This window comes from Polyergus mexicanus, unplaced genomic scaffold, assembly GCF_030449975.1.
Source record: "Polyergus mexicanus isolate NDT 795.1 unplaced genomic scaffold, iyPolMexi1.0 SCAF_3, whole genome shotgun sequence".
Lineage (NCBI taxonomy): Eukaryota > Metazoa > Arthropoda > Insecta > Hymenoptera > Formicidae > Polyergus > Polyergus mexicanus.
In genome coordinates, this window is record NW_027223323.1 from 9,509,969 (window position 1) to 9,533,772 (window position 23,804).

Here is a 23,804-nt window from a genome sequence, read left to right on the forward strand (position 1 = left end):
ATATATTTGAAGAAGGGATATATACGCACCGTTTGGCAGAAGGAAGCACGCTGTGTCAGGGGCCGGAAGTGCCGGCGCGGCGAGGACGCTCGCGCCGCGGAACAACGAATATGGTACGATAAGAATGGGATTGGTAGGTAGCGCCAGGCAGGGCTGAGGAGGCGGCGAATCACCGGGACTCGAGCTGGTCGGCGGTGATGCTTTCACCGAGGACGCCGACGTTGCCGTGGGCGTCGGTAACGTGTCCTTCACTACGTGCCTGGTGCTGCAATAATGTGTCTTGTGCGCCCTACAACAAATCAAATCATAATTGAAAAAAAAATCTGTCTTTTTGTATAAAAATCTATACATTTTTCTTTAATTCTACGGATTATTCACTTTAATAGACTTCCCTTCTATAGGTTTTCTTAATCAGAACTTTTTATAAACTATTTTAAGCACCTGTATGTCTTCAAAGAGCTGAACCTAATGTCACAATTCCTGCAGTATCTTTCGGCCTCCTCGTTCAAAGAACCATTAGATGCGACAGTCTGACCGGGAGGGTTGCCCGTCGAAGAGTTCGGATTCGCAGACACCGCCGTCGCTGTCGTTGGTATCGTCGACGGCGCCGGCGAGGCCGCGTGCATCCGCATGTGACGATTCAGAGACACCTTCTTGTCGGCGCTGTATGAGCAGTGCGGACACGCATACGCCTTTCGCACCTCGAACTTGCCACCGGACTTGCCGTCGTCGTCTTCGTCGTTCGTCGCGTCTTCGTCCGCGCGCGGTCGATGGGCGCAGTAGAAGGTACGATGGGCCTCGAGGGTGCTCGCCGAACTGAACCGGATGCCGCATGGCGGGCAGACCAGGGCGGTCGGCGGCGGCCTGGCCGGCTCCACCGTGATCGTTTCCTTTCCATCGGTCGGCAGGACGAACAGCCGACCCGATGCGATGGCTGATATATGAAATTAATTTCATCTTATTATTTTTTTATTCTCATCTTAGAGACTTTGTTTCAGATTTTGGGGAAACAAGTTCATGTTCCTCGTATTATATACTTTCTAATCCTTGAAGAATTGAAAATTTCAAATACCTAACATTCGAAATTTTAAGTCTCGATCCAAAATTTTCCTGTTTTCTGCTCGTGAATTAAAATATTGTACTAAAATCGATCCGATCGGAACTACAATTACCGTTCTGAAGCCCGGCTGGAAGCGGCGGCGTCTGGTTCGGTGGCGACGTGTTCTCGGGCTTCACGGTAAGCGCGGCGACAGCAGCGGGTCGCAGTGCGGGATCCGTCGCCAGACTAGCATTGAGTCTCAGTCTTGGTGCTGCCTCGTCATCGAGTCTCATCCTCTTGGCCTCGGTGGCCACCGCAGTGACAGAGTCCTCTGAGTCCCTGCGACAAACGGAGTCCCGTCTCCTGATGGCGGTGGACGATGATGACGAAGACGACGGCCTCGGCTGGCAATCGTCCTCCTTAACAGCCTGTTGATCCTCATCGACGTCCTTAGGACTCGAATCCCGCGTCCGCGTGCTTCTGGACAACGGCGCATGGCGGTCTCGTATACCCCTGGCAATCTGTGCGACAAAATATTTATTTGTTATTAATTAAAAATTAAATTTAAAAATCAAATCCAGAAAATTCTTTAAATTTTTGAATCTTATTAAAATTATTGGAGTTTATTTATAAAAATTATTCCTAGATTCTAGGAATCGGATAATCATATAAATTTCAGTAATTACATAAAAATAAGAAAAGTTTCTTTTAATAAGGAAAAAAAAAAGACAAAGTCCATGTATATAAATATAATTTTTTCAAATTTTTAGACTACACATATGAGAGTTTCGTAAATTATTGTAGATATTTAATTAGAAATAATTATTTTAATATAACATATCTACTTTTCTTATTAAATCAAAATAAACATAATTCATCGATCTAAATATTTTATTGACTGTTTTAAGCTTTCAAGAGAGATAATGAGAAAGAGAGAGAGAGAGAGATAAATTTCTAAGAAATTAATTTTACAACAATGAATAGAAGAAATATTATAATAATGAAGATTATAAATGAGAAGCAGGTACAAGTGAAATATACGCACCTCGATGTCCTCGGTAAGACTGACCAGACGCTTCCTAGTATCCTCCGAAAGTACGCTTAGGCGCAGTCTGATATCCTCGCTGGCGGAGGAGCTGGTCGAGGATGATGGGGGGTTGAGTCTCGGAGGGGGCGGTAAACTCGAGTCTTCTTCAATCACCGGTGGCGCGATTGGACTCGACACCGCGGATCCGCCACCGTCCACGCCGCTGCTCACCGATGGGGTCTTCTCCGAGTCACTCCATTCTTCATCCTCCCCTGAAATTAAAAGGAACAGACGCTTATCAGCGGAATTCTTCGATAAAATGACGGAGATACACGCAAAAATAGCAGTAAGATACTTTTCATTCTCCTTCAAAAGTGAGATCGTTCGATATTATTTTTGAGAAAGAGAGAGAGAGAGAGAGAATAATGATAAAAGATAATAATATAATAAGTCAGTATAATTATTAGTTAGTATAAAATAAGTCAGTATAAAATAAATAAATAAATCATTGTAAAATAAATAAAAAAATTTTAAATTAAATTAAATTAATTTAATTTCAAATTATTTTTGTAATTAAAATACAGCAAAAAATTCTATCAACGCAACCGTACATTTCGAGAATCGCCGATGTTGATCGAAAGTAATTCGCGAGACAACCATAATCGTTGTTAGACCGAGCCGGAAGGAAGCTGCGCTGATTGAGATGAAAGAAAAATAGAAAGAAAGAACCAAAAAAAAAGGGCGACGCGCGCGCGAACGATGCCACTCTTAGACTATCCGGATCTCTATAATGGATCCGTATAGTAGCCCTTTGCGTATTCTACATTTTCTTCCCTTCATCCTCGACTCGGTCTATCCTCCCGTTCGACACAACTACCAATCGCGTCCTTCGTATCCCGCCTCTCATCCCCTATTTTGGGGATCGCGCTCACGCGCAAGCCTGTTTCTGAATAGTTCAGTGTGTAAGGGCTGGTCCCCGCCAATGTGCGTGCCCTTAGATGGATCATCGATACGATGTTTAATCTTGCAATACTGAGGATTATTCCGTTGTTGAGGGGTTGTCTGCGGGGTTACACCGACAATCGAAGGAAAGAGTTTTGCGAGAGAATCGAATTTAGATTAGAACAAAATTAAATTTTGAAAAAAAAAGAAAAGAAAAGAAATATTTGAGAAAATTAATATTTAATCAACTGGAAGAAAGTTCGTAAGAAGAAATATTCGAGGAAAGATTTTCAATAGAAAGATTAATCGGAAGAAAATTATATCCTCTCGTAAAATATATAGGGACAAAGATATTCGTTGTTTAATTATTAAATAATAAAATCATTTAAAAAATAGCAAATTGCGAGAATATCATTGTTTATCGTTCGCATATATTTTGTCATCAATATGATTGGTAAAAAAGCGAGTGAGTTTTAATCAAACACCTTTTTCTCGATAGATCGTCAAGGACCTTTAGAAAAGATCTGACGATCCAGGTGGCTCGTCGACGCGAGAGATTGAGACTCGAGAATTACCCGGATGCTTTAATTGCCTCCTCGGGCGAGGAAGAGCGACAGAGGAGTTGCGAGGAAGAGGGACGACGCGAGGGAGGACTTGAAGGAAGATGCCTGGGTAGATTGGGCCAAAGGGTTGCAACGAGCTCTCGCTGGGCTATCCAGCTCTCGCATCTACACTCCAGGTCGTGTTCCTCTTCCTCTCTCTCTGGCTTCTCTGTAAATAAGCGGTCATCGATGGATCGGCTGTGGCGTGGCGTGGCAGCGTACACAGCCTCCCTTTTTCCCTCCGGTTTATTTCTGTCTCTCTCTCTCTCTCTCTCCCTCTCTTTCTTTCTTTCTCTTTCTCGGGACCGGGACTCTGATCGCGAGCCTTAATTGCGCAGCCTTGCATACGTTCGCCAGCGACGACGATGTCTGCAAGTTCATCCGCGACCCTCGTCCGCTTCTTCTTCTTCTTCGTGATCTCAGATGTACGATTGGAGAAGAGGTGGAGGCCGCGGATAGATCTCTCTATCTTACGATTGAAGAGAGAATAGTGTATGTATGTAGCGTAGAGGAAGATGTATGTATGATAGAAGTTGTAGATAAACCTCCCTTATCTCACGGTTAGTTTCTTTCCCCGGGGTTCTCTATTATCGAACGGGAGATTATTTTCGAGATGATCTCCGAGCTTGGATTGGCTCGCGATCGGCCCGGAGATCTTGAGGATCCGCGCGCTCGATAATCCGAGAATACAATAGCCCCGGAGGGATTCGAAGCTCAAAGTAGCCGGAATATTTCAAGATCTAAAGAATTTGTGTTTCGTGTATTGAAAAAATGCGAAGCAAGCGCTAAGAGATTTTGAACGTTCACACTTTCGGACACGCGAAATTTCGAAGAAACGAGAGAGCATGAAAATTTTACAGAGAATGTTTCGAAGGAAAATTCTTAATTTCAAAAATAGAAACAAATCATCGTACATCTTAAAACTGATGCTAAAATTTAAAGATCCATTTTTTCAAATTTAAAAAAAATTCTTGAATTTACAAATAAAATACCCAAAGTTTCAGGAAAAAAATCTCCGAGATAAAAGAGAAAGATCCCACCTCTGTTGCTACTTCTTGATTAATTTTCGCTCTTTATATTTTTCCATCGTAAACTCGGAGTACTTTTAATTGCACATACATACGCAATACACACGTTGCGGATCGCGAGAGGGGCTGCGTCTACAGCAACCACGAGCTTACGAGCGCCCAACCAGCCAACCAACCAACCAACCACCTCCTCCATCGCGCGACGCGGTTGGGGTGCAATATATCTCGAAAAGGTGACGGTGGAGGAGAGAGAACGGGGGAGGCACAACACGGCCTCCATTAACATATCCGCGGCCTGATAAGCCTTTCTTCGAACCGATACCGCCGCGTCCCGTGTACACCTTCGGCCCCGCTTTATGCAAGAAGCGAGCAATCGCAGCGACTCGGCGTCGCACTGAAGAACGGAGCCGGAAACTCGTACTTTCGATCCCCGTCCACCTCCTCTTCTTTCACCCTGCGATACGACCCTTCTTCCGATACTCCATTCCGCTAATGAGCCTCAAATTCCGGTCGATTTACCGGGGTCGATATACGTCATGCATCACGCAACGATAAGTTCATAATTAAGTTCCTTCCTCTCATAATTTTTAATTTTATATTTGAAATATATATAAAAATTTTGAATTAGAAGCCTCTGAGATCTTCTGATTTTGAATTTCTCAAACTTTAAATCTTTAAAATAGATGTTCAATTCGAGGGCAGTGATTTCTTGCACCTCATAAATCTTCTATCCTTTATTAATCGCAGTATTATGTGAAAAAAGAATTAATAAATTTTTCCACTCGCAGAGAAATTATATTTTATCTTCTGGATTAAAATTATAATTATTTTTTAATTATCTAGCTCTTTAATGCGTCAAAGAAATAGAAACGTTACAATACTGCGTATATTTTTTCGAAGATCGAGATAAACATGTCTCGTGATCATTACAAGAAGATGGTGAAATTAAATTATATATATAAGGAAACAACTAGCGGGGCGAGTACTCTGTTAATTTAATGAGACAGAGATCGATAAACGATCGGAGATGCGTAAGTGAGACATATTCTTGACGAGTCGCGCGAACGCACGTGATGTCTCGGTAAATCATTACGCGTTCCGTGACCGAAAGTACGCGTGATGCAAAAAATGTCCGTTCGTTAAAGTAATAAGTAGGTATGCGGGGCATTTATTATACCGTTTATATCCTTCTCTCTCACCCCTTCAGTCGACATCGACACTCCTCTCTCTCCCTCTCCCTTTCGGTTAAAATCTTATAAATTTCTACACTTGCGAAACTTTTAAAGATATCACTCGCTATCTTCCGATTAATTAACAAAAAAAAAGAAAGAAATTTTTTTTATTACTTCTAAAAAAATTTTTTTTTTTTTTTTTTTTTAATCACTGGATACAAAGATAAAATTCCACCCTAAGAGGATATATTTTTATTTTGTCATCGTAATCACGTGGCGATTCATATAATTTCAGATACACCCGATTGAGGGTAGGGGCACCCTTCGAACTAGACTTTATCCTTCGGGAAGGAAGGAAGGAGGGAAGCAGGATCGCGGGCAGCAGCAGGAGACGGTAGCAGCTTCATCGGCGCTATGCAAATAGGATCCTGATCGTGACGCGGGTAGGCAAACACACGAGACGTACAGGTAACAGGCAGAACGGGAATGAGTCCGTTGAGTGAGTCTTCTTCCTTCGCCCTCCCCCTCCCTTTCCTCGTTTCTGAGCTCTCTTGCCCCCTCTGCCCCCCGTTCCCTACCGATTCGCATTACGGATCGTGCGCGCCTTTTCACGACCCATGAGGAGAGATACGCGCATATACCGTTCCGTGTCCATTTGCTTTGTCTCCCTTCCTCCCTTCTCCGCTTCCAGCCCCCATCCTCTCCCCCCCCCCTCCTCTCTCCCACCTTCGTTCGCACCCCTTACACGCTGCATCGTGGAGATATGCTAATGTCGCTGAGGTCCCGATCGTGACAACGCGGCCGCTAAGTGAGAGCTCAACTCGCGAAGCTTCTGCCTTGGGCGGACTTGCCTGGGGGAAGGGGGGGAGACAACGAGGGGGAAGCTTGCGATCGACGTGTCGCCCTTCGTGGAATATCGGATCGAACGCGCGGCGGTACGAGAGTCGCCTTCGATTTCCAGCACTTTAATTATGCGAGTGACAATCGATTGTCATCGAATTAAATGCCAATCGGAGAAAATTTGGAGAACGGAAAAGGTCTTTGTTATTTCGGATCCGAATTATTTTTCTATCAAATGTACGATATTCATTTGTAACAAATCGAATATATATATATGGAGCGATATTCTAGAAATATTAACATTGTAATACTTCAATAATTCTATTTTTCAAGTTTCCGATACTTAAAAAATCAGCAAGTTCAAAAACTTTGGAGAAAAATATTTATTTTTTTATAAATATTTTAATATTACTCTATATTTTTTATTGACAATAAATTTTAACATTTTAAAATTCTGATAATTCAATATTTTGAAGCGTTTCATAATTTCAGCGAGTTTAATTATTTTAAATTCTCCTCTTTTCAATTTATGCTAAATTTACCCTAACATCCTTATCATTTCTGGATAATTTTTTCTTCACGACTCTGTAATACTCATTCGTAACCGATCGAATATATATGGAGCGATATTCTGGAAATTATAACATTGTAATACTTCAATAATTCTATTACTAATATTTTTCAAATTTTCATATTTCAAATTTTACTTGAAATTTTAATATCGTAGAACTCGAGTATTTTAAGATTCCGATACTTTTAAAAATCACCAAGTTCAACAATTCTAGAAAAAAAATGTAGCGTTTTATAAATATATTTTAATATTGCTCCTACATTTCTTTTATTGATAATGAACTCTAACATTTTTGAAATCTGATAATTCATTTCGAAGTTTGCAACGTGCCACAATTTAATTCAAAAGAGAGGTTTAAATATTTTCTTAAATTCTGCTTTTTTCAACTTATTCTAAAATTTCAGCAGCATCAGAGGTCCCAGTATCCCATAATTTATCTTAAAATCTCTATCACTTCTCATTTATCTGCTTTCAAATATGTCGGGACATTGATGAGAGCCTTTGTTTCGCAATGTTTCGCGGGAGTCCAGATACGTAACAGCTTTATTGTGTCGTTCGATACTTTGAATCGGTACTCTCGAGGTATCCCAGTCCAGGCGACGATCTTCTGGCAAGCTTAGATCACGTCGTGGAGCGCATTATTCATGCGGAGCGAGCCTCCATCGTCTCCACCTCCGTCTTCGTACTTGGCGTTTACGCCTTCTCCACCTCCTCCTCCGTCGTAAGGACAACGATCATAGTAATTATCTTAAAGGACGACGATAAGCTTGATATCCGGCGTTGATAAAACGTCGACGTTTCGACTTTCGACCGTTGCCACTTAATCACGATTAACTCTCGTTGCAAAAAGCTGTAATAAGTGGCTGCGATTCGCCGATGAAGGGCTACAGTGTGCCGGTAATTGTTATTAATCTTTAATAACGAAAGTATTAAAGAGCGATTGTGTGCCTTTCTCTCTTTTTATGCGTGTTAGAATATTGGGATAATCGCAGTTTTGGAAAATGCCAATCTCAATTGTGACGTGCGTATATTAGAATTAAGAGATCTTAAATAATTAAGATACGAACGATTATAATTAAGATAAAGTTGGTTGATTAATTGTGATAAAAAGGTTCAATTAAGATTTAAAGAGATTGTTCATATATTAAAATTTTTAATTTCAAGACAGAATTTTTCTGTTTGCTCTCTCTCTTTCTCTCTCTCTTTTATTTATATATTAATTATATTAATATTAATTTTCCCTTTCCTTTAAAACAAACTTTATTGTCTCTTGATCATTTTAATGCTGATGTTTCACAGCGTCCAAACGTCATCGACATACTAATCGTACGACTGTATCGAGTCCACAGAGATGTTATCTTTATCCGAAATTATCCGATAGTAAAAACATTTCCCCCCTCACCCCGACACTGTCTTCTCTATTACACTAATTTGTTTGCCCATCGTGAACAGCATTCGTCCAAGGATCTTCCTTCTTCTTCCCGCTCCCCTCTCCCTCCCTCTCTCTTTCTAATCGGATCTTTTTTATTCTCTCTTCCCCTCGGATCGGTCCTTTATATCAACTGGTCGGCCTAATCTCCTGCCACCTGATCGCAGAGCAGCGATTAGACTCGCCTAGGATTAAAATCCGGGGATCCCCCTCACCCCCTTACCAATTTCAAGACCCCTCCATCTCTCAGATCGCTTCAGGAATGTGATTTCGCTTAAGAGTCAGTTCTATTATTACTATCAGTAAAATTCTTCTCCATCGTATATTAATCTTTTTTTTTAATCCTTTGAATTTTTAGATCCATGGGATTAATTCTTCGAATCTCTCGAGTATTAAATTGTTGTATTCTTTTTTTTATATTTTAAATCCGAGCATTTAAACTTCCCAGAGATGCCCAAAGCTGTGAAAATTAAGAATTAAAAAATTCGAGGATAAAAGATCCCGGGATCTCGAAATACTAGATAAATAAAATTATCTTCAATCGAGTTATCTAAACAAGATCATCGAGAGAATCAAAGTATTCGAATTCGTGTGTCGTTATATCATGCACACGTTGCTCGTTTATTTCCGCGCGATCGCACTAGCGAGATGTCGAAAGAGCGCTCTGGGCAGGAGGAAAGAGAGAGAGAGAGAGAGAGAGAGAGATCTTTGATCGGCGCCGAGACGCAGCTGTTTCGTTTATCTCGCGACAGGAACAGGATCCGGCGCGGGTCGTTTCGCCCGCGAACAGGACCTTCGAGAGACGTTATCGTCACGCGCCATCTGTCACCGTCCTCGGTTTCCTCCGCTGCGCTGCGGGCCGGCGATTTTTTTTCCGTTCCGCGTTAAAACCTTCCAGTAACGAGGGAGGGGGAAGGGAGAGGAGAGAAGGTCGATCGTCGATAGGGGTGGCGAGGAATAACGTTGCCGGCGCGATTTCACAAATTGGAAGCGTCGGAGCACCGACGGTTTATAAGCGCGCATCCCTTTTTGTCTCTCGCTTGTAATCCTGGATGGATGAAGGATGATGCCTCTCGCGAAGAACGTTTCTTTAAGAAATAAATTTGAAAAAAGTGTAATATAGTCAAATTACATAATCGTCAGTCATATCGAATGAAAAGAAAATAGATAGGATTTCTTTTTTTTTTGTTTGTTTGATTATATCGGTGATATTAAAGATTATAATGATAAATAAATAAAATTAAGTAAATAGTAATAGAGACGTTATTATAATCACGCGAACAAAAAGACAATCGAATGGATCGGTTATAATATATTTAAAATTAGTTTAATAAATAAATAGACAAATAAGATAAAGTAATTATATAGATGCGTAATATCTGACATTAAAGCCATCTGACAGATCTCTCTCTCTTTCCGGTTTTCCAGAGAGCTGATCGGGCTGTCGCTTCCCCTATGTCTATCCGGCGCGTCATCCCCTCAACAAAATTTCGAAAGTGTCGATCTATCGAAAACGAGGAATGGGAACGAAGGGCCGAAAGGTAACGAGACCAACCGGGAGATTGACTGGATCAGATAAGGCCAGGCAGGACCGGCCGGTCCAGATCTCACGAGATAGGAGAATTTAATAACCTGCTACGCGGCAGAGGCGGAGGGGAGGGGAGGGGAGGGGAGGGAGGACGAGGATGAGGAAGAAGAGGAGGAACGGGAGAGGGAACGTGTGGGGGAGGGTAGAAGGGTGGCAATAATATCGGGGAGATATCGATCTTTAATTAGGCACGCAGCGCGCGGGAATGCGAGATTAGATCTAAGCTAGACGAGAGGCGAGTTCTCTGGCCTCCGCCTCCTCCTCCTCCTCCTCCTCCCTCTCCCCCTTCTCCCAATTTATACTGCTCCTCTCGGACCTACCGTCCGACACGATGGATCCGAGGAGAGAGGGGGGAGGGGGGGCCTTGATCCAGATCCACTTTCGGTCGCCATTCAAATTGCCTATGGAAGAATAAAGGGACACACGATGCTATCGAGAGGCAGTTGCTGCCTCTCGCTCACTCCGAATATTCCGTAAGACTAATTGAAAATTTGAAGGACGCCGATTCCAGAGTCTAGATATCGCCTACGTTTTAATGGTTTACGTGGGTGGGTGGTTCGGTTGATAGAATTGTCTCGTCGGGACGCGTTTGGCGTCCGAGATTGGCGTCGAGATCCGGAGCGGGAGTCTCGAAGAAGTTGCGCGAAGATCGCGACGACTTCGGAGATAATAAAGCGATATCGTTCACGAAGATGATAAATTATCGCGATTCTGATTATTATATTGAAATAAAGGGGAATATTTTAAACAAAGAAATATACTATCGAGATAAATTTAAAATTACTCAAAACAACATTCTAAACTTATAGTATATATTAATTGTAATAAGTCACAGAAGTGAAAGAAGAGAGAAAAAAGATATGAAACTGGATACTGATAATATTTTTCAATATTCAAGAAGATTTTAAGATCGAAATATTAATATTAATTAAAATTAATTTAAAATAATTTAAAATATTATAAATTCATTAAAAATATTAATTGAAATTTAAATTTAAAATTAAATATTAATTTAAATTACGTGGAATTTTTCATTACAAAATTCGACTTTTTTATATCGATTATAAAATCATCCTAAATTGCATTGCGTCGATTGATCTTAATTTCACCATATTTTAAGCCTCGCTTTATTTCAAGCGTGATTCGCGATACTTTTATATCACCTGACAGAAATCGCAAAGATGTGCAAAAAAAAAAAAAAAAAAAAAAAAAAATCGCAGCACGAGCGCGTGCACGCACGCACGCACGCACGCACGCACTTTGAATATGCAGAAGCGGGATATGGTTTATGCGTGTCGACGATTAAACTCGGAGACGAGGCAGTCATTAAGAAATAGCGACATCGACGTCGCTCGAGGAGACGTCGTCTACCGATAAACTGCCATTCCACGCTTTATGTCTCAACTTTGTTTCACGTTCATTAATTTAATCGCTTATCATCTCTCACTCGTCCATCACATTATATTCGCGCGCACGCATATACGTTCCTTAATTATATTATCGAAATATAAAAATTCAGATTTTCCCCCAAAATACTCATCTAAAAAATTCCGTATATTCAACGAAAATGGGGATCATTAATGCTAAAAACAGTCAACGTCGAATGGCGAATGGTCTCGAAGGCAGGCCGATCAGGACGAAGAAGGGAGTCAAAACGGCGAGCGAGCGAGTGTCCAGCGCAGGAGGAAAGGGTAGAGAAAAGGAGGGAAAGGACGAAGGTGGTGCGCGCATCGTCCATTGATAATTATCCATTCAGGCGAGTCGCGCGGCGGCGCGGCCAAGATATCGATCTTAAAACGTCGAGCACAAGAGTAGAGTAGAATAGAGAGAGAGAGAGAGAGAGAGAGAGAGAGAGAGAGAGAGAGAGAGAAGGGAAGGCGAGAAGAGAAGGGTGTCCCGTCCCGGAGAGATACGGAATCTCGGGTGTCGCTTCGCCGTTCGTCGTCGTCGTCGTCGTCCCTCAGCTTGCTCCGCCGCGAGAGGAAAGGGCGGGAGGGAAAGGGGTGAGGAGGGGAGGGGAGGGGCTTAATGTATGCACGTCGGGAGCTCCCGTCGAGCGATAATTGCCCCATGAGGGCCCCGTTCCCTCCTCGTGGCAACGAGCATTGGTCACGTCTCAATGTTTAAGGCGACGTTCACAGGACGCGAGACGGAAGACCGGAAATCCGTCCGTTGATCCGCGACGGCCTCCACACTCCTCTCTCTCCCTCCCCCCCCCTCCCCTCCCCATCGCGCCCTCGAACATCTTGTAAATCCCCCGTCGACGAATCGTAGAGATACGGGAGAGGAGGCTTCGGCGATGAGAGACGATGTTCCTTTTAGTCTTAATTAAAATCGCTTGCGCGTTATTAATCGAAGTTAAACCGAGGAGAACGATAAGGGACGTTTATTCACGCCTTATCTGTCCATGTTAGTTACGGACGAGGAAATGGAATGTTATATTTTCCGACAATATATTGGTATTTCGTATGAAAATTTTGATAGCGAGAAACTGAAGCTAATTGAAGAACGAGATTAATGGAAGAATAGAGTCAACTAAAACATCTCTAAAAGAATAATTTTAGCTTAAGCTAAATCAAGAAGGAGCATCTTTTTTTTCTTTTTTTTTTAATCTAAAAGAACGAGCTTTTAACGTTTTTATTCATCGACACCTTCCCGTCCCTCGTAACTCAAGACCCATCGACGTTTCGGGGGGAACATCAAGAACCTAACCACTTCCTCCTCAGGCTCTCGCGAGCGGCGTAATGGGGTGTTAAGGGCTGATGGGATTGCTGGGAGGGTGGGGCAGTTATTTACGAGCGTGTCCAGCAATCTTGCGCGTCGCAACGATGCACGTCGTTGTTGCGATGTTGGCCGATGATGTTAGGATCGCGGGTTTAAGCGCCGTTGTATCTCAGTGTAACCAGGCGCCGCCGCAATGTCGTAAGTACACATGAAGCACGAATCTGCTCGGGACATAAAGCAACCGACACGTGGAGCGAACAGGAAAGGAGGGATTCGGAGCGAAGAGAGAAAAAATAAGGGTGGGGGGGGGGAAGTAAAACGAGGGTCCTCCTTTTTACTCATCCTCTCTTGAAATTAAATGTGTAATAAGATAAAAAAAAATGATAAAATTGATATAAAAGTATAATTTTATTTATATTTATATGAATAAAATTATAATTTTATATCAATTTTATTTATTTTTTTTTTCAAATTTATATAAAGATTTATATAAAATTATAAAATTTTATTTATATAAATATAAATAAAATTGTAACTTAATATAAATATTATAAAAATTATATTTATCTAAATAAAATTAATCAATATATTTAACAAAAGTAGATAAAAGTCGGTGTTAAAAATAGACAATCTCTCGCAAGCAAGATTTTCGCTATTCTCTAAACACTGCTCGCCCTATCATTATTATAAAGCTTCCGAGATTCTTTTTACGATTTAAAACCTCGGCCAGGAAGCGTGCGAGATTGCGAACGTTCGTGAGAAAGTGATATTCTTTCGATTCGCGAATCATCATCATCACCTTCTCCGCGTAAAAGCCGCCATCCCAGCGGCTTTTCAGCAACCGTTACATAAATCCTGTCTCGGGGGTGTTATTCAATTTACAGCCACTTACAGGGTGCATCGCCATCGCGCGAGTCTAGCAGTACGGGAAGAAGGGGGCTGGGAAGGGGAAATAGTTGTACTCGGTTCTGTTGCACGTCGTAAAAGTTATATCTTTGGTACACCTTGCAGACGCGGTAGCCGGCACGTACGTTCGTTTGCATTCGCGATCATAACCGCGAGAGAACCAGGGTGAGAGAAGGAGAGAGAGGGGGGAGGGAGGGGGGGGGTGAGCAACTACCCTCAGAGTCGCTCGATGCGAACCGAGGGTACCGGCGAAATCGCTCAATTTCGAGGAGACGAAGAGAGAAAAAGAGAGGAAGTTTCATATTTAATAAATTTGAGGATTTAAAAGGAAGCAATAAACTTCAAGATAACTCTCTCTTAGAATACCGCGTCTTTCTCTTAATCAAGTTAATTTAATTATTTTGCTATCGTAAATTTTATATACACACATACACGTACACATTTATATTTTATTTTATTAAATATTTATATTTTTTGCAAAAATTTTAATTCAAGATTCATCACTCGAGCAATTAAAATTTATTTACTTATTATTTTATTTCTCGTATATTATTCTTTTACCTCCTATTGTAACTTAATTTGCATAATTTTCCAATCAAACTCATTGTTCCGTTAAACGTTGCACAGAAACGATTATCAAAAATATATATTATATAAAATTTTAAATCGTATAAAGTATATTATATTGTATAATTTAAAATCATCGTGATACGATTTTGTTACAGCCATGTTGCGGCGGGGGCAGCGATGTTCGGGCTAAAAAGGCCTTATTAAGAAAAATTGCGGCCTTCTTAGTGACACGAGGGCAAGCGAGGACGGGGGACGAGGGAAAAGGTGGGCGACTCACCTTTATCTCGCGCAACCCATTCGGGCTTATCTACCGTAAAAACTTCGACTTTAACCACCGGGGATCATAATCGAGCTTATCTGCTCCTCTCGCAAGCTCACGCATTCTCTCTCTCTCTCTCTCTCTTTCTTTTCGTTGCTGCATCAAAAGCTATCTCCCCTTTTGCTCATCTATCGCCCCCCTGACGCGCTATCGCGGATTTTATCGCGAAACTTTGAACCGACCCGAAGGAACGAAGATCGCAAAAAAGAAAAGAGTTTCGTATAGAGAAAGAGAGAGAGAGAGAGAGAGAGATGCACTTTGTTTAACAGACTGAGAGATAGAGCAAGAGGATATGCGCGCGGTTGTGTATAAGAATAGAGAGAGAAGGCAGAAAAGAGTGAGAAGAGAAAGGAAGGATTTATCTAACGTGTCGGAATTGAATTTTCCACGTGGATTACAAATAATACAGGCATAACAATTTTATAATAATCTAGGAATTAATTGACAAAATTCCTCCATTTATTTTTTCATTAATTCCTAGATTAAATAAGAATTATACGTACGTTATTTGTGTGTGTGTGTGTGTGTGTGTAAACCATACACACGAAAATTTCAATTTTGGGAATATTAGAGATTCCAAAACAATCTAAACAAATTAACGTTATATACATGCAAAAAAAAAAAAAACGTTACATTTTTTTTTCCCTTCCATATCTCTTTAGCGCGATTCATCTTAAAAAGGATTTTAACAAGGATAAGAATAAAGGACGCTAAAGGTATATATTATAGAAAACTTTACATCGCGTCAAGATTACATTTTCTATAGACGATCAGAGATTATAACAAAGTGAGACATAGTTTACGGCTTAATACGGCGGCGAACGTGCAATCCTGATGGATTTGAGGTGAGACAAGGAGAGAAAATTTGTCGTCGGCTATGTAAGCACGGAGTATCTTGCTCGCGGAGGAGAGCGAGCGCGTTGTAAAAATATTTTATAAGCGGCTCTCTCTCTCTCTCTCTCTCTCTCTCTCTCTCTCTCTCTTCCGAAGGTGGGAGTTTAGCAGCGACGCCTGAAAAAGCACGATTACGTTTACGACTTCCTCACTTCGCGTTCGTCGCCGTTACTCTTTCGGTCGTTTCCGTTATCGTTGGAAAATTCGACAATTTTCAATCGATCATTTCCCCGCCACGTCGCTGATCCATACACATTTGCCCTACGTATCTATTGTATTTATCTCTTCCTTTTCAGAGATACTGAAATCGAATCTTTTGTCTTTATTAATTAATTAATATTTAACTTACTAAATGTATATCTCAAATTATGTTCTCTCTCAATTATGTAAAATTAATTTTTTATAATATAATCATAAAGATTGGTAGGTAAAATATTCTCGCCTTAAAAATTTTTTTGGATAAATTATTTAAAGATTAAGATAATAATTGATATACATTTTCAAAATATTGCAAACACGCGATAGTGAATAATAATATTTAATGGAGGCTTCGGCAGAAGAGATCGTCGATTTTTCATTCATTATTTTAATCATGTCCGTCCTCCGATCTCGGAGGAACTGCGAAAAATCACGGAGCCTTTTAAGAGACTTTACGATCCCTCGGGAAAGAGGCTGATGCGAGAAGGGTGGGAGGAGGAGGGAGGAGAAGAGGAGGACAAGTTCTCCCAGAGAGATACGGAACTGTCGTCATATTGAAGACCATAATTCGTGCGAGTGCGAGAAGCAGGCACCAGGGGCGTACCGTGACCGCTATCTCGATCGCGTCACAATAAATACTGATCCCTGGGAAGGTGGCCCTGGACATTATCTGGGGTCCGTGCGGCAAAGTCACTTATACTTACTTATATATCCCCTTTTGCCAATCTCCCCTTCTCCCTTCCCTCCGGTTTTTCGTCTTCTTCTCCGTCCAAGCGATACGGCCAAAGTAATTATTTCCGATACTCAAAATGATACCCCGGCGGCTCGTTACCGTTTATACTTAATAATCGCTGTAAAAAAATTGACCGAGACTTCAGACACAAAGTGTTCGCAGTGTCTGAATTTTCAGACACGCTTCAATTTTCAAACATGCTCTTCTGAACTTTTAGAAAAACGTCTCTGAAGATTAAGACAGATTATCTGAAATTTCTTTGAGACATTCAGATCTGAAAATTCAGAGAAAAATATGTCTGAATTTAAAAAAAAATCTTTTACTAAGTTATCGCTAAGAGAATTCTTCGTCCTTCGTTCGTGAGATAATATCAATCTCCTTCCGTCGAAAGAGAAATATAAAAAAAAAAAAAAAAAATCGAAATATCCATTAGTATTTTTTTCTCGCGCATGAAAATTATTAAAGTTTAAAACATTCAATATATCACGTGATAAATTTTTCCCGCAATTTTTGGTTGCGCTTAAAATTACGAACGTCAAAATTCCGATTTGGCGCGATTTACGATTCGCGGGATTATAATAAACATTTCCTCTCTCGATGGATCTTTATACCCGCTGCTCTATCACTCCTCCTTTTTCTGCGCTTCGGGCTCGATGATGCGGTTTTTTAGCTCCTCGTGGCCGCTGCTCGTTCGTTATCCGTGAAAGCCTAATCGGGGACCATCCGTCAGTCTAATGGAGAACCGAAGGCGGTGGGGACTTGAGGGCTGACCCCTCGGATGGAGGTGTCGTTCAACTTTTCATGCACAAGGAAAGATCCTCGTCGATGTAAGAATCACAGACAACGCGTGTCGACAACACTCTTTGTTGATCAAAAATTACGATTATCTTCGATCAAGTTTGAAGGCTTAAAAATTGAGGAAAATGGAAGCCAGAAGATATCGATAAATTTAATTAATAAAGGGAAGAATTGCGAAAAACAATTTCAAGCATAGAGATTATTATTATTAGGAATGCGAAAAATATATCTACGAAAAAAAAAAAAAAAAAAAAAAAAAATCTTAAAATAATAACTCTATATAAAATTTTTTTCGTATATAATATATTATATTTTTTATATTTATATGACAATCTTGATATTTATTACGTCGAAAAATTTCAATTTCCAAAAATTGATAAATTCCAAGTTATATTTCCAACAAACATTCCAAAATTTCAACTCCAAGTCTCAAACGTTGAAAAATAAAAATATCCCATATTTCCAAAGTCTAAAATTTTACGCGATTGAGAATCCTAAGAAAGACCATTCGGAATACAGGTACACATCTCGTGTGTATTCAACGACACGCAATTGGAATCTGTGGAACGTAGACGTGGCATTAGTCGGATACGGCGGCGTTTCATGCATCTCGGTCGCGCCTTCATCAAGGTTGTCCGGCGCAATTGCTTCTTCTTTTTTTTTCCTTCTCTGTTCTTACAATATATTTATTCTCGCCTCGAATCGAGGCTGCCCGAGTAGATAGGCGACTCCATTATGATGTATCGGCGCGATGAGCGGAATACGCGGAAAAACGCGATCGTCCAAGGCTTCGCGAATGCGAAAAATAGAGCGATAAATCGGCCGATATACACCGTCCAAGTGCCGAGGTCGAAATAGGGATTCTAATCGTTTCTTGATTGAGAGCGGGAGATCTGAAACATATCGCGCGGCTGAGAAATAACCGAGTGATGATTCATCACTGCATTGGTTCTCAACGATAATGCTCGAGAAGAAGGACGGGGCCTTGTCTCCCTTTCCATTGTGTCACAATTGTCCAAGTATTAAATCGCAAAAAAGTTGGAATTGTATGGGGAAAAAAAAAATAGTCACGTTCAATTTCAAATACAATGAATTATTAATTATCACATTATTGTGTGTATCGTATAATATTTGACAGTACGCATTTGAAAAGATTACTTGAGAAAAAATAAAATAAAATAAAAATAAATAAAAACGAACAAACGAAATAAAATAAATAATGTCGCTAATAAGATCATGGGTTTTACGATGCGTCTAAATGCAGCGAAATCGTTCGCTTGAATTTTTTTAAGAAGGATAAAATATTTAAAGACGTTGACGAGATGTGTGCTTACTTCAATCCTTGCGCTTCAATAAATGCATGAAAATTTTATATTTTAGTCTCATTTAAATTACATGTCTATTAATAACGATTATCGAATTGGTGTGTCCAGTAATTTAATAATTGTCAACAAAATTGAATTAAATTACACAGTTTTGTCCGCAAAAATTATTTTAGAATAATCAAAATATATTTATCGAGAGAAAGATTTTTTTTCTTAAATATATTAGAACTTTATAAATTACAGATTTATATTTTGACAGATATCCCTGCTGGCGAAGATCAAATCGTCATGAAAATATTCACACATGATAAAGTATCAGATAAAATGTATTCGTAATAAAATTGCGTTTTCAATCGTCTTCATCAATTTTGCCGATTCTAATCCGCGTTCTCGAAAAGTCGTGCGCTTCGCGAAGTTCGCTCTTTCGTAATGTTATATATATATTACTTCAACGTTTCGCAGACCGATATAAAGCGGAAGTCGGTATCTTTTATAATTCGTCCGATCCCTGCTCGTGGCCGCGTCTCGAAGTCTCAGCTCGTCGTCATCATTCCGGGACGAGTCGAAGACCGTCCGAAAAAAAAAAAGGAGAGACGTCGGTCCGCGGAGGGCCCTCCTTTCTCCGTAGCCAGAGCATTCGCGGAAAGCATCTCGGCCCGCGGTATCGGCCGCGTATCTCGCGACTCCGTTTTATTCGAAATCTCGCACGAGATGCTGGACGCACAACGCGAGCATTGTAACGGCCCGGGGATTCAGATATCTCGCGCGGCGCGTCTCTTATCCGACGGCGACGGCATCGGCGGCGACGACGGCGACGGTCCAGACACTCGAGAGTGAGATATCCCTTCTTTCTCCTCCGAGAGAAGTAGGGCTTGCTTCCTCCTCCTCCTCCTCCTCCTCCTGCCCAACCCACCCCTCCCTGCGATGATAAGCTTAACGAGAAATGTGTTTTTGAAAATCGATGAATCGTTGACCGAATTAGTTGCGATCCGAATTAGTTCTCGTCTTTAAACATAATATTAAGTATTCTGTGTATTTATTTTGATTTGATTTGATTTTGATTTATTTTGATTTTATTTCGATTTTTTTATCGGTCTAGTATATCATACAGTGATCAATTTTCGTTATCGGGAAATTTTATAGAGATTCTGGAATAATCGGTAGCCGATTGTTAAATATGCATTACTCGGACCATTTCGAGCAAACCATCATCTGCAAAGGATTAAAATAATTCCATTATTTTTAACGTCATTATTTACTTATATTTATCTTCGTAATAAGCAGAAAAGTTGGAAAAATATGTCAAAAATCAATTTCGAAAGTATAATATGATCTTACGATCACATGTTTAAAATTGTGAAATGGCGATGAAAATAAAATAAGAATTAAAACTCTGCTTTTTACAGGATAATATTTTCCTAACGATGACGATCGTAATTATTATCGCGAATTCGTCGCGCTAATTTCCGCCGGAAGTTCTCGCGGGGGATTCCCACCGACGTTCGAGAAACAGACAGAGCCAACGCGCGGCGAGGTCGCGGAGGGTTGGCAGAGAAGAGGGGGCGCAGGCACAGGGGGTTGGGGTTGTACGTAGGACGGGAGCCTGGCCGGCTTGTTATCAGTCCAGGAGGTGTTATCAGCTGGATGCAGCTCCCTCCCAGCGCCCCCTTCTTCGGGCAACTCGCTGGAACGAGAGACGCGAACGTTGAAGGGGCGTTGCGGGAAGGGGGATCGGGGAGTAGAAACGGGGGAAGAGGACAAGATTCGAAGGTGCGCGCGCTATCTTCCACCCCTGGAGAAATGGCTATAGAGTGCATCTCGCGATAACGAGGCAAGTTAAACAATATCGAGCTATATGAGCGCCGACACGGCCGAAGATTAACCGCGTCTCTCCCGCCAAGAAGATACTTCATTATCGCGCTAGCATCGGACTCGCTCGAGAGATGGCTCGAAAACCAATGATAATTCCCGTGCGCGACAATTTCCGTCAGACGTTATCGTCACCAACGTTTTGTCGCGTCTCCAAAACCGTCCCTTCGATTTCTTCAACTTTTTCACTTTTATATAATACTATACGTGTATATTTTTATTTTTTCCTATTCTAATTAGTGATTATATACAAAATCACGCGTTTAATTATGATTTTATGGTTATTTATAATTTTATCTATGATAGAGTAAGAAACAGGTTTTTTTATCAAGTTGCGGGTTTTTTTTTTTTTTTTTTTTTTTTAAATGTCATGAATTAATTTCCGCAGCTTTAATTTACCGAGTACGCTCCTGAGACTTACGAAACGATTCGTATGCGCGAGTCCTTTCACAGAAGAATATATCGATCGATCTTCCGAGAGACCGGGACGAGAGTTCGGGCCCGGGGGTCCGAAGCGATCCCCCTCCCTCCCGTTGTCGATCGAATCTCAGAGTAGAGACAGGTACCCGCGATCGACGATCCAAATATTGGGACACCGGAACTCTTTCTCCGCGCTCCTTCGTCGGTGCCTTCTTCGCAGAAGAGAAGAAAAAAAAGAGAGAGATCAAGATGGAGAAAGGAGAGAACTGTGGCTTGTTGCTCGACATCCATAAAACATTCTCCCTTTTTTTTCGATCTTTTTATTTCTCTCTCTCTCTCTCTCTCTCTTTTTAATTTCTGCATTATTCCTCTAATTAAAAATTTTAATTTTAAATTATCTCGAATTTTTACAGCTTGCATATGAAAAATAGATATGTGCAACACCGAAAATAAGACAGCTACTCTTTTGAAAAGTCGATCTCAGAATTCTCTAATTTTTTTCGATGTCTTTTCCATCTTCATCGACTTCTCAGATTAGAGGATTGCTTGAATCCTAGAGCATAAATAAACGCGCTCGTGTTTCCCTACCTCCCTCCCTCCCTCCCTCTCTCTCTCTCTCTCTCGCCGCATCGAGATAACCCTCGAGGGGTACGGCCAGGTTGCGGCTGCGATATAGGAGCCGAAAGGGAGAAAGAGTGAGTGAGAGAGAAAGGGAGACTTTGCGAGACGGTGGGTCGTGGACGAGTGATTGATGAGCGGCCGAGCTAATGAGGAGCTGAGCTGCAGGACGGGGATCACGATAAAGAGGTCCCACCATCGTACAGTCCCCTTCTCGCGAGAGGCACACACAGGAACCCCTCGACACCTTCCCTTCCCCCTCGTTCCTTCCCTGATCCCCCCCCCCGTCACCCCATCAGAGTGTTCGTACTTCTCTCTGGGAGCGATCCTTTCTATCTGATCACCTTCTTCTTCTCCTCCTGCAGTTTCTTCCTCCATCTTTTCTGTCACTCTTTTCCCCCGTAATGCAAATATTTTTGTATCGAATCTGCCACGATCGATTCCGCCGTGATAAACGAATAGAATTAAGGCTTAGAATTTCCAAGACAGAATCCTTCGATCCTTGAATCTTCGTATCTTCAGGACAACTTCAATATTCGTCAATGTTAAATTCTTTTGAAAAGTTTCGCTATTTAAACAATATAATAATTCCCAGAATGTCTAATCAAATCTTATAAAAAAATTCCCTGATATTCCAGGTATTTTTGTTCGAAATTCAAAAATTTTTTGCAATTTCCTAAAATAGGTTTTTTTTTTGTTTTTTTTATTGTTCGCGTTTTCTAATGCTTTTCATTCGTACGCAGGAAAAAACACAAAACCATTTAATTCTCAAATGCTAATTGCAGATTTATAAATGTACTGAAAAGAGACTGAAGAGCTTTCATTAGGATAAAATTTTTTTAATTTGTATAATTTTTTATTTTCCTTTTTTATCACTATCAAAAAATATAAATAAAATATAAATCAAAGTAAAAAAATAGATACTACATACTCAATACTCTATTAAGAAATTGAATATATAAAAGGAGAAAAATAGATACATATATTTATAATACATATATTTTAAATACATAAATTCACAACTTGGCTTATCGGCGGATATACAATATAAAATAAGAGCAAAATTATCGAAGAAATAATTTTCTAAAAAATTACCCGAGTTCCAATAGAATTCCATGAAAATTCCCTGATTTTTCCACGTACAAAAAAATTCCCTGAAATTTCCAGATTTTCCATGTTTCTCCAGGGAGTAGAGACACCCGGATTCTCCTCTCGACTCTTATGTTATGTTCTCTCTTACGCACGAAGCTCTTCGAATCTTCTCGCCATTAAAATCCTGACCCCGCGCAAAATATCCTCCGAAAGCGGCTATAATTCTCGCGGTATATTTCCATCAACGGGATTAACTCTGCTGATATATTTCGTGCCGGCGCGATTCGCTCGCAGGAAGGAGCAACAGAGTAACGGCAACAAAGAAGGCGGAAAGGGGAGAGGGGCTGTGGGGATGGAGGATATGACCCGGATAAGGGTGGAAGGAGCGGGGGGTTCGTGGGTTTATAATAAAGCCTGCGGGCTCCAAGATACGTGGCCGAGCGGCCGTTATCAAATGGGTCCAGCGGCATTCGGAGTTTCGCCGCAAAACCCTCGCTCCGGAAAGCCGCGGTAACGACGACGAGGACGACGACGACGACGACGACTCGGTCAACATTTGTCGTTGAAACGCTCGCGACACTCCGGGCCATTCGTTTCGCGGCAATTCGCGACGAATGAAAACCGCCGTTTCACATCTACTTCGGATGCGATGCAAGAGAGAGAGAGAGAGAGAGAGAGAGAGAGAGAGAGAGAGAGAGAGAGAGAGAGAGAGAGGGAGAGTTTGTCGCCGAAAGCGGTGGATAAAATTACGAGGTTTTCATAATTGCTCTATTACAAAGGTGATTAAAAAATAAATTTCGCAGATAATTTAATCATAAGCGAGAAACGAGGGTGAAGATCTATCGAGATCTTGCTTGTCAAGGCGTACCATGTTGAGGAAAATTTTCTCTTTCCTTCGAAATTTGTAATTTAAAAATTTTAATAAAAATTAAAAAAAAAAAAGCAAGTGTCTAAAATTATACAAATTCTAAATTTTACATAAATTTTACATTCACAAAACTCTCGAGTTTCCCAAATCTTTCGAATTCTTCAAAAAAATGCTACAATTCTATAATATATATAATAAAATACTGACATAATGAAAATACACTGAGATCAAG

At 40.8% G+C, this 23,804-nt stretch overlaps 1 protein-coding gene and 1 long non-coding RNA gene across 4 annotated transcripts in view; one reads left to right on the plus strand and one right to left on the minus strand.

Moving 5' to 3' along the window:
- Ush (Zinc finger protein ush) overlaps nt 1–23,804 on the minus strand; it is a 159,731-nt gene that overhangs the window by 4,748 nt on the left and 131,179 nt on the right. For both annotated transcript variants that reach the window (XM_070293026.1, XM_070293027.1), the window contains exons 2-5: nt 2,085–2,338; nt 1,173–1,560; nt 442–934; nt 30–289 (exon numbers count right to left, since the gene is read on the minus strand). In XM_070293026.1, coding sequence (XP_070149127.1) covers nt 30–289; nt 442–934; nt 1,173–1,560; nt 2,085–2,338 — 1,395 coding nt within the window. The remainder of the gene's footprint in view (nt 1–29; nt 290–441; nt 935–1,172; nt 1,561–2,084; nt 2,339–23,804) is intronic.
- LOC138931850 (uncharacterized) lies at nt 1,815–10,263 on the plus strand. Of its 2 annotated transcripts, XR_011446688.1 has the most exons (4): nt 1,815–2,412; nt 3,508–3,747; nt 6,106–6,253; nt 10,079–10,263. It is a non-coding gene; the product is annotated as an uncharacterized lncRNA (long non-coding RNA). The 2 variants fall into 2 exon arrangements; XR_011446687.1 differs by lacking the exon at nt 10,079–10,263 and having other exon boundaries at nt 6,106–6,685.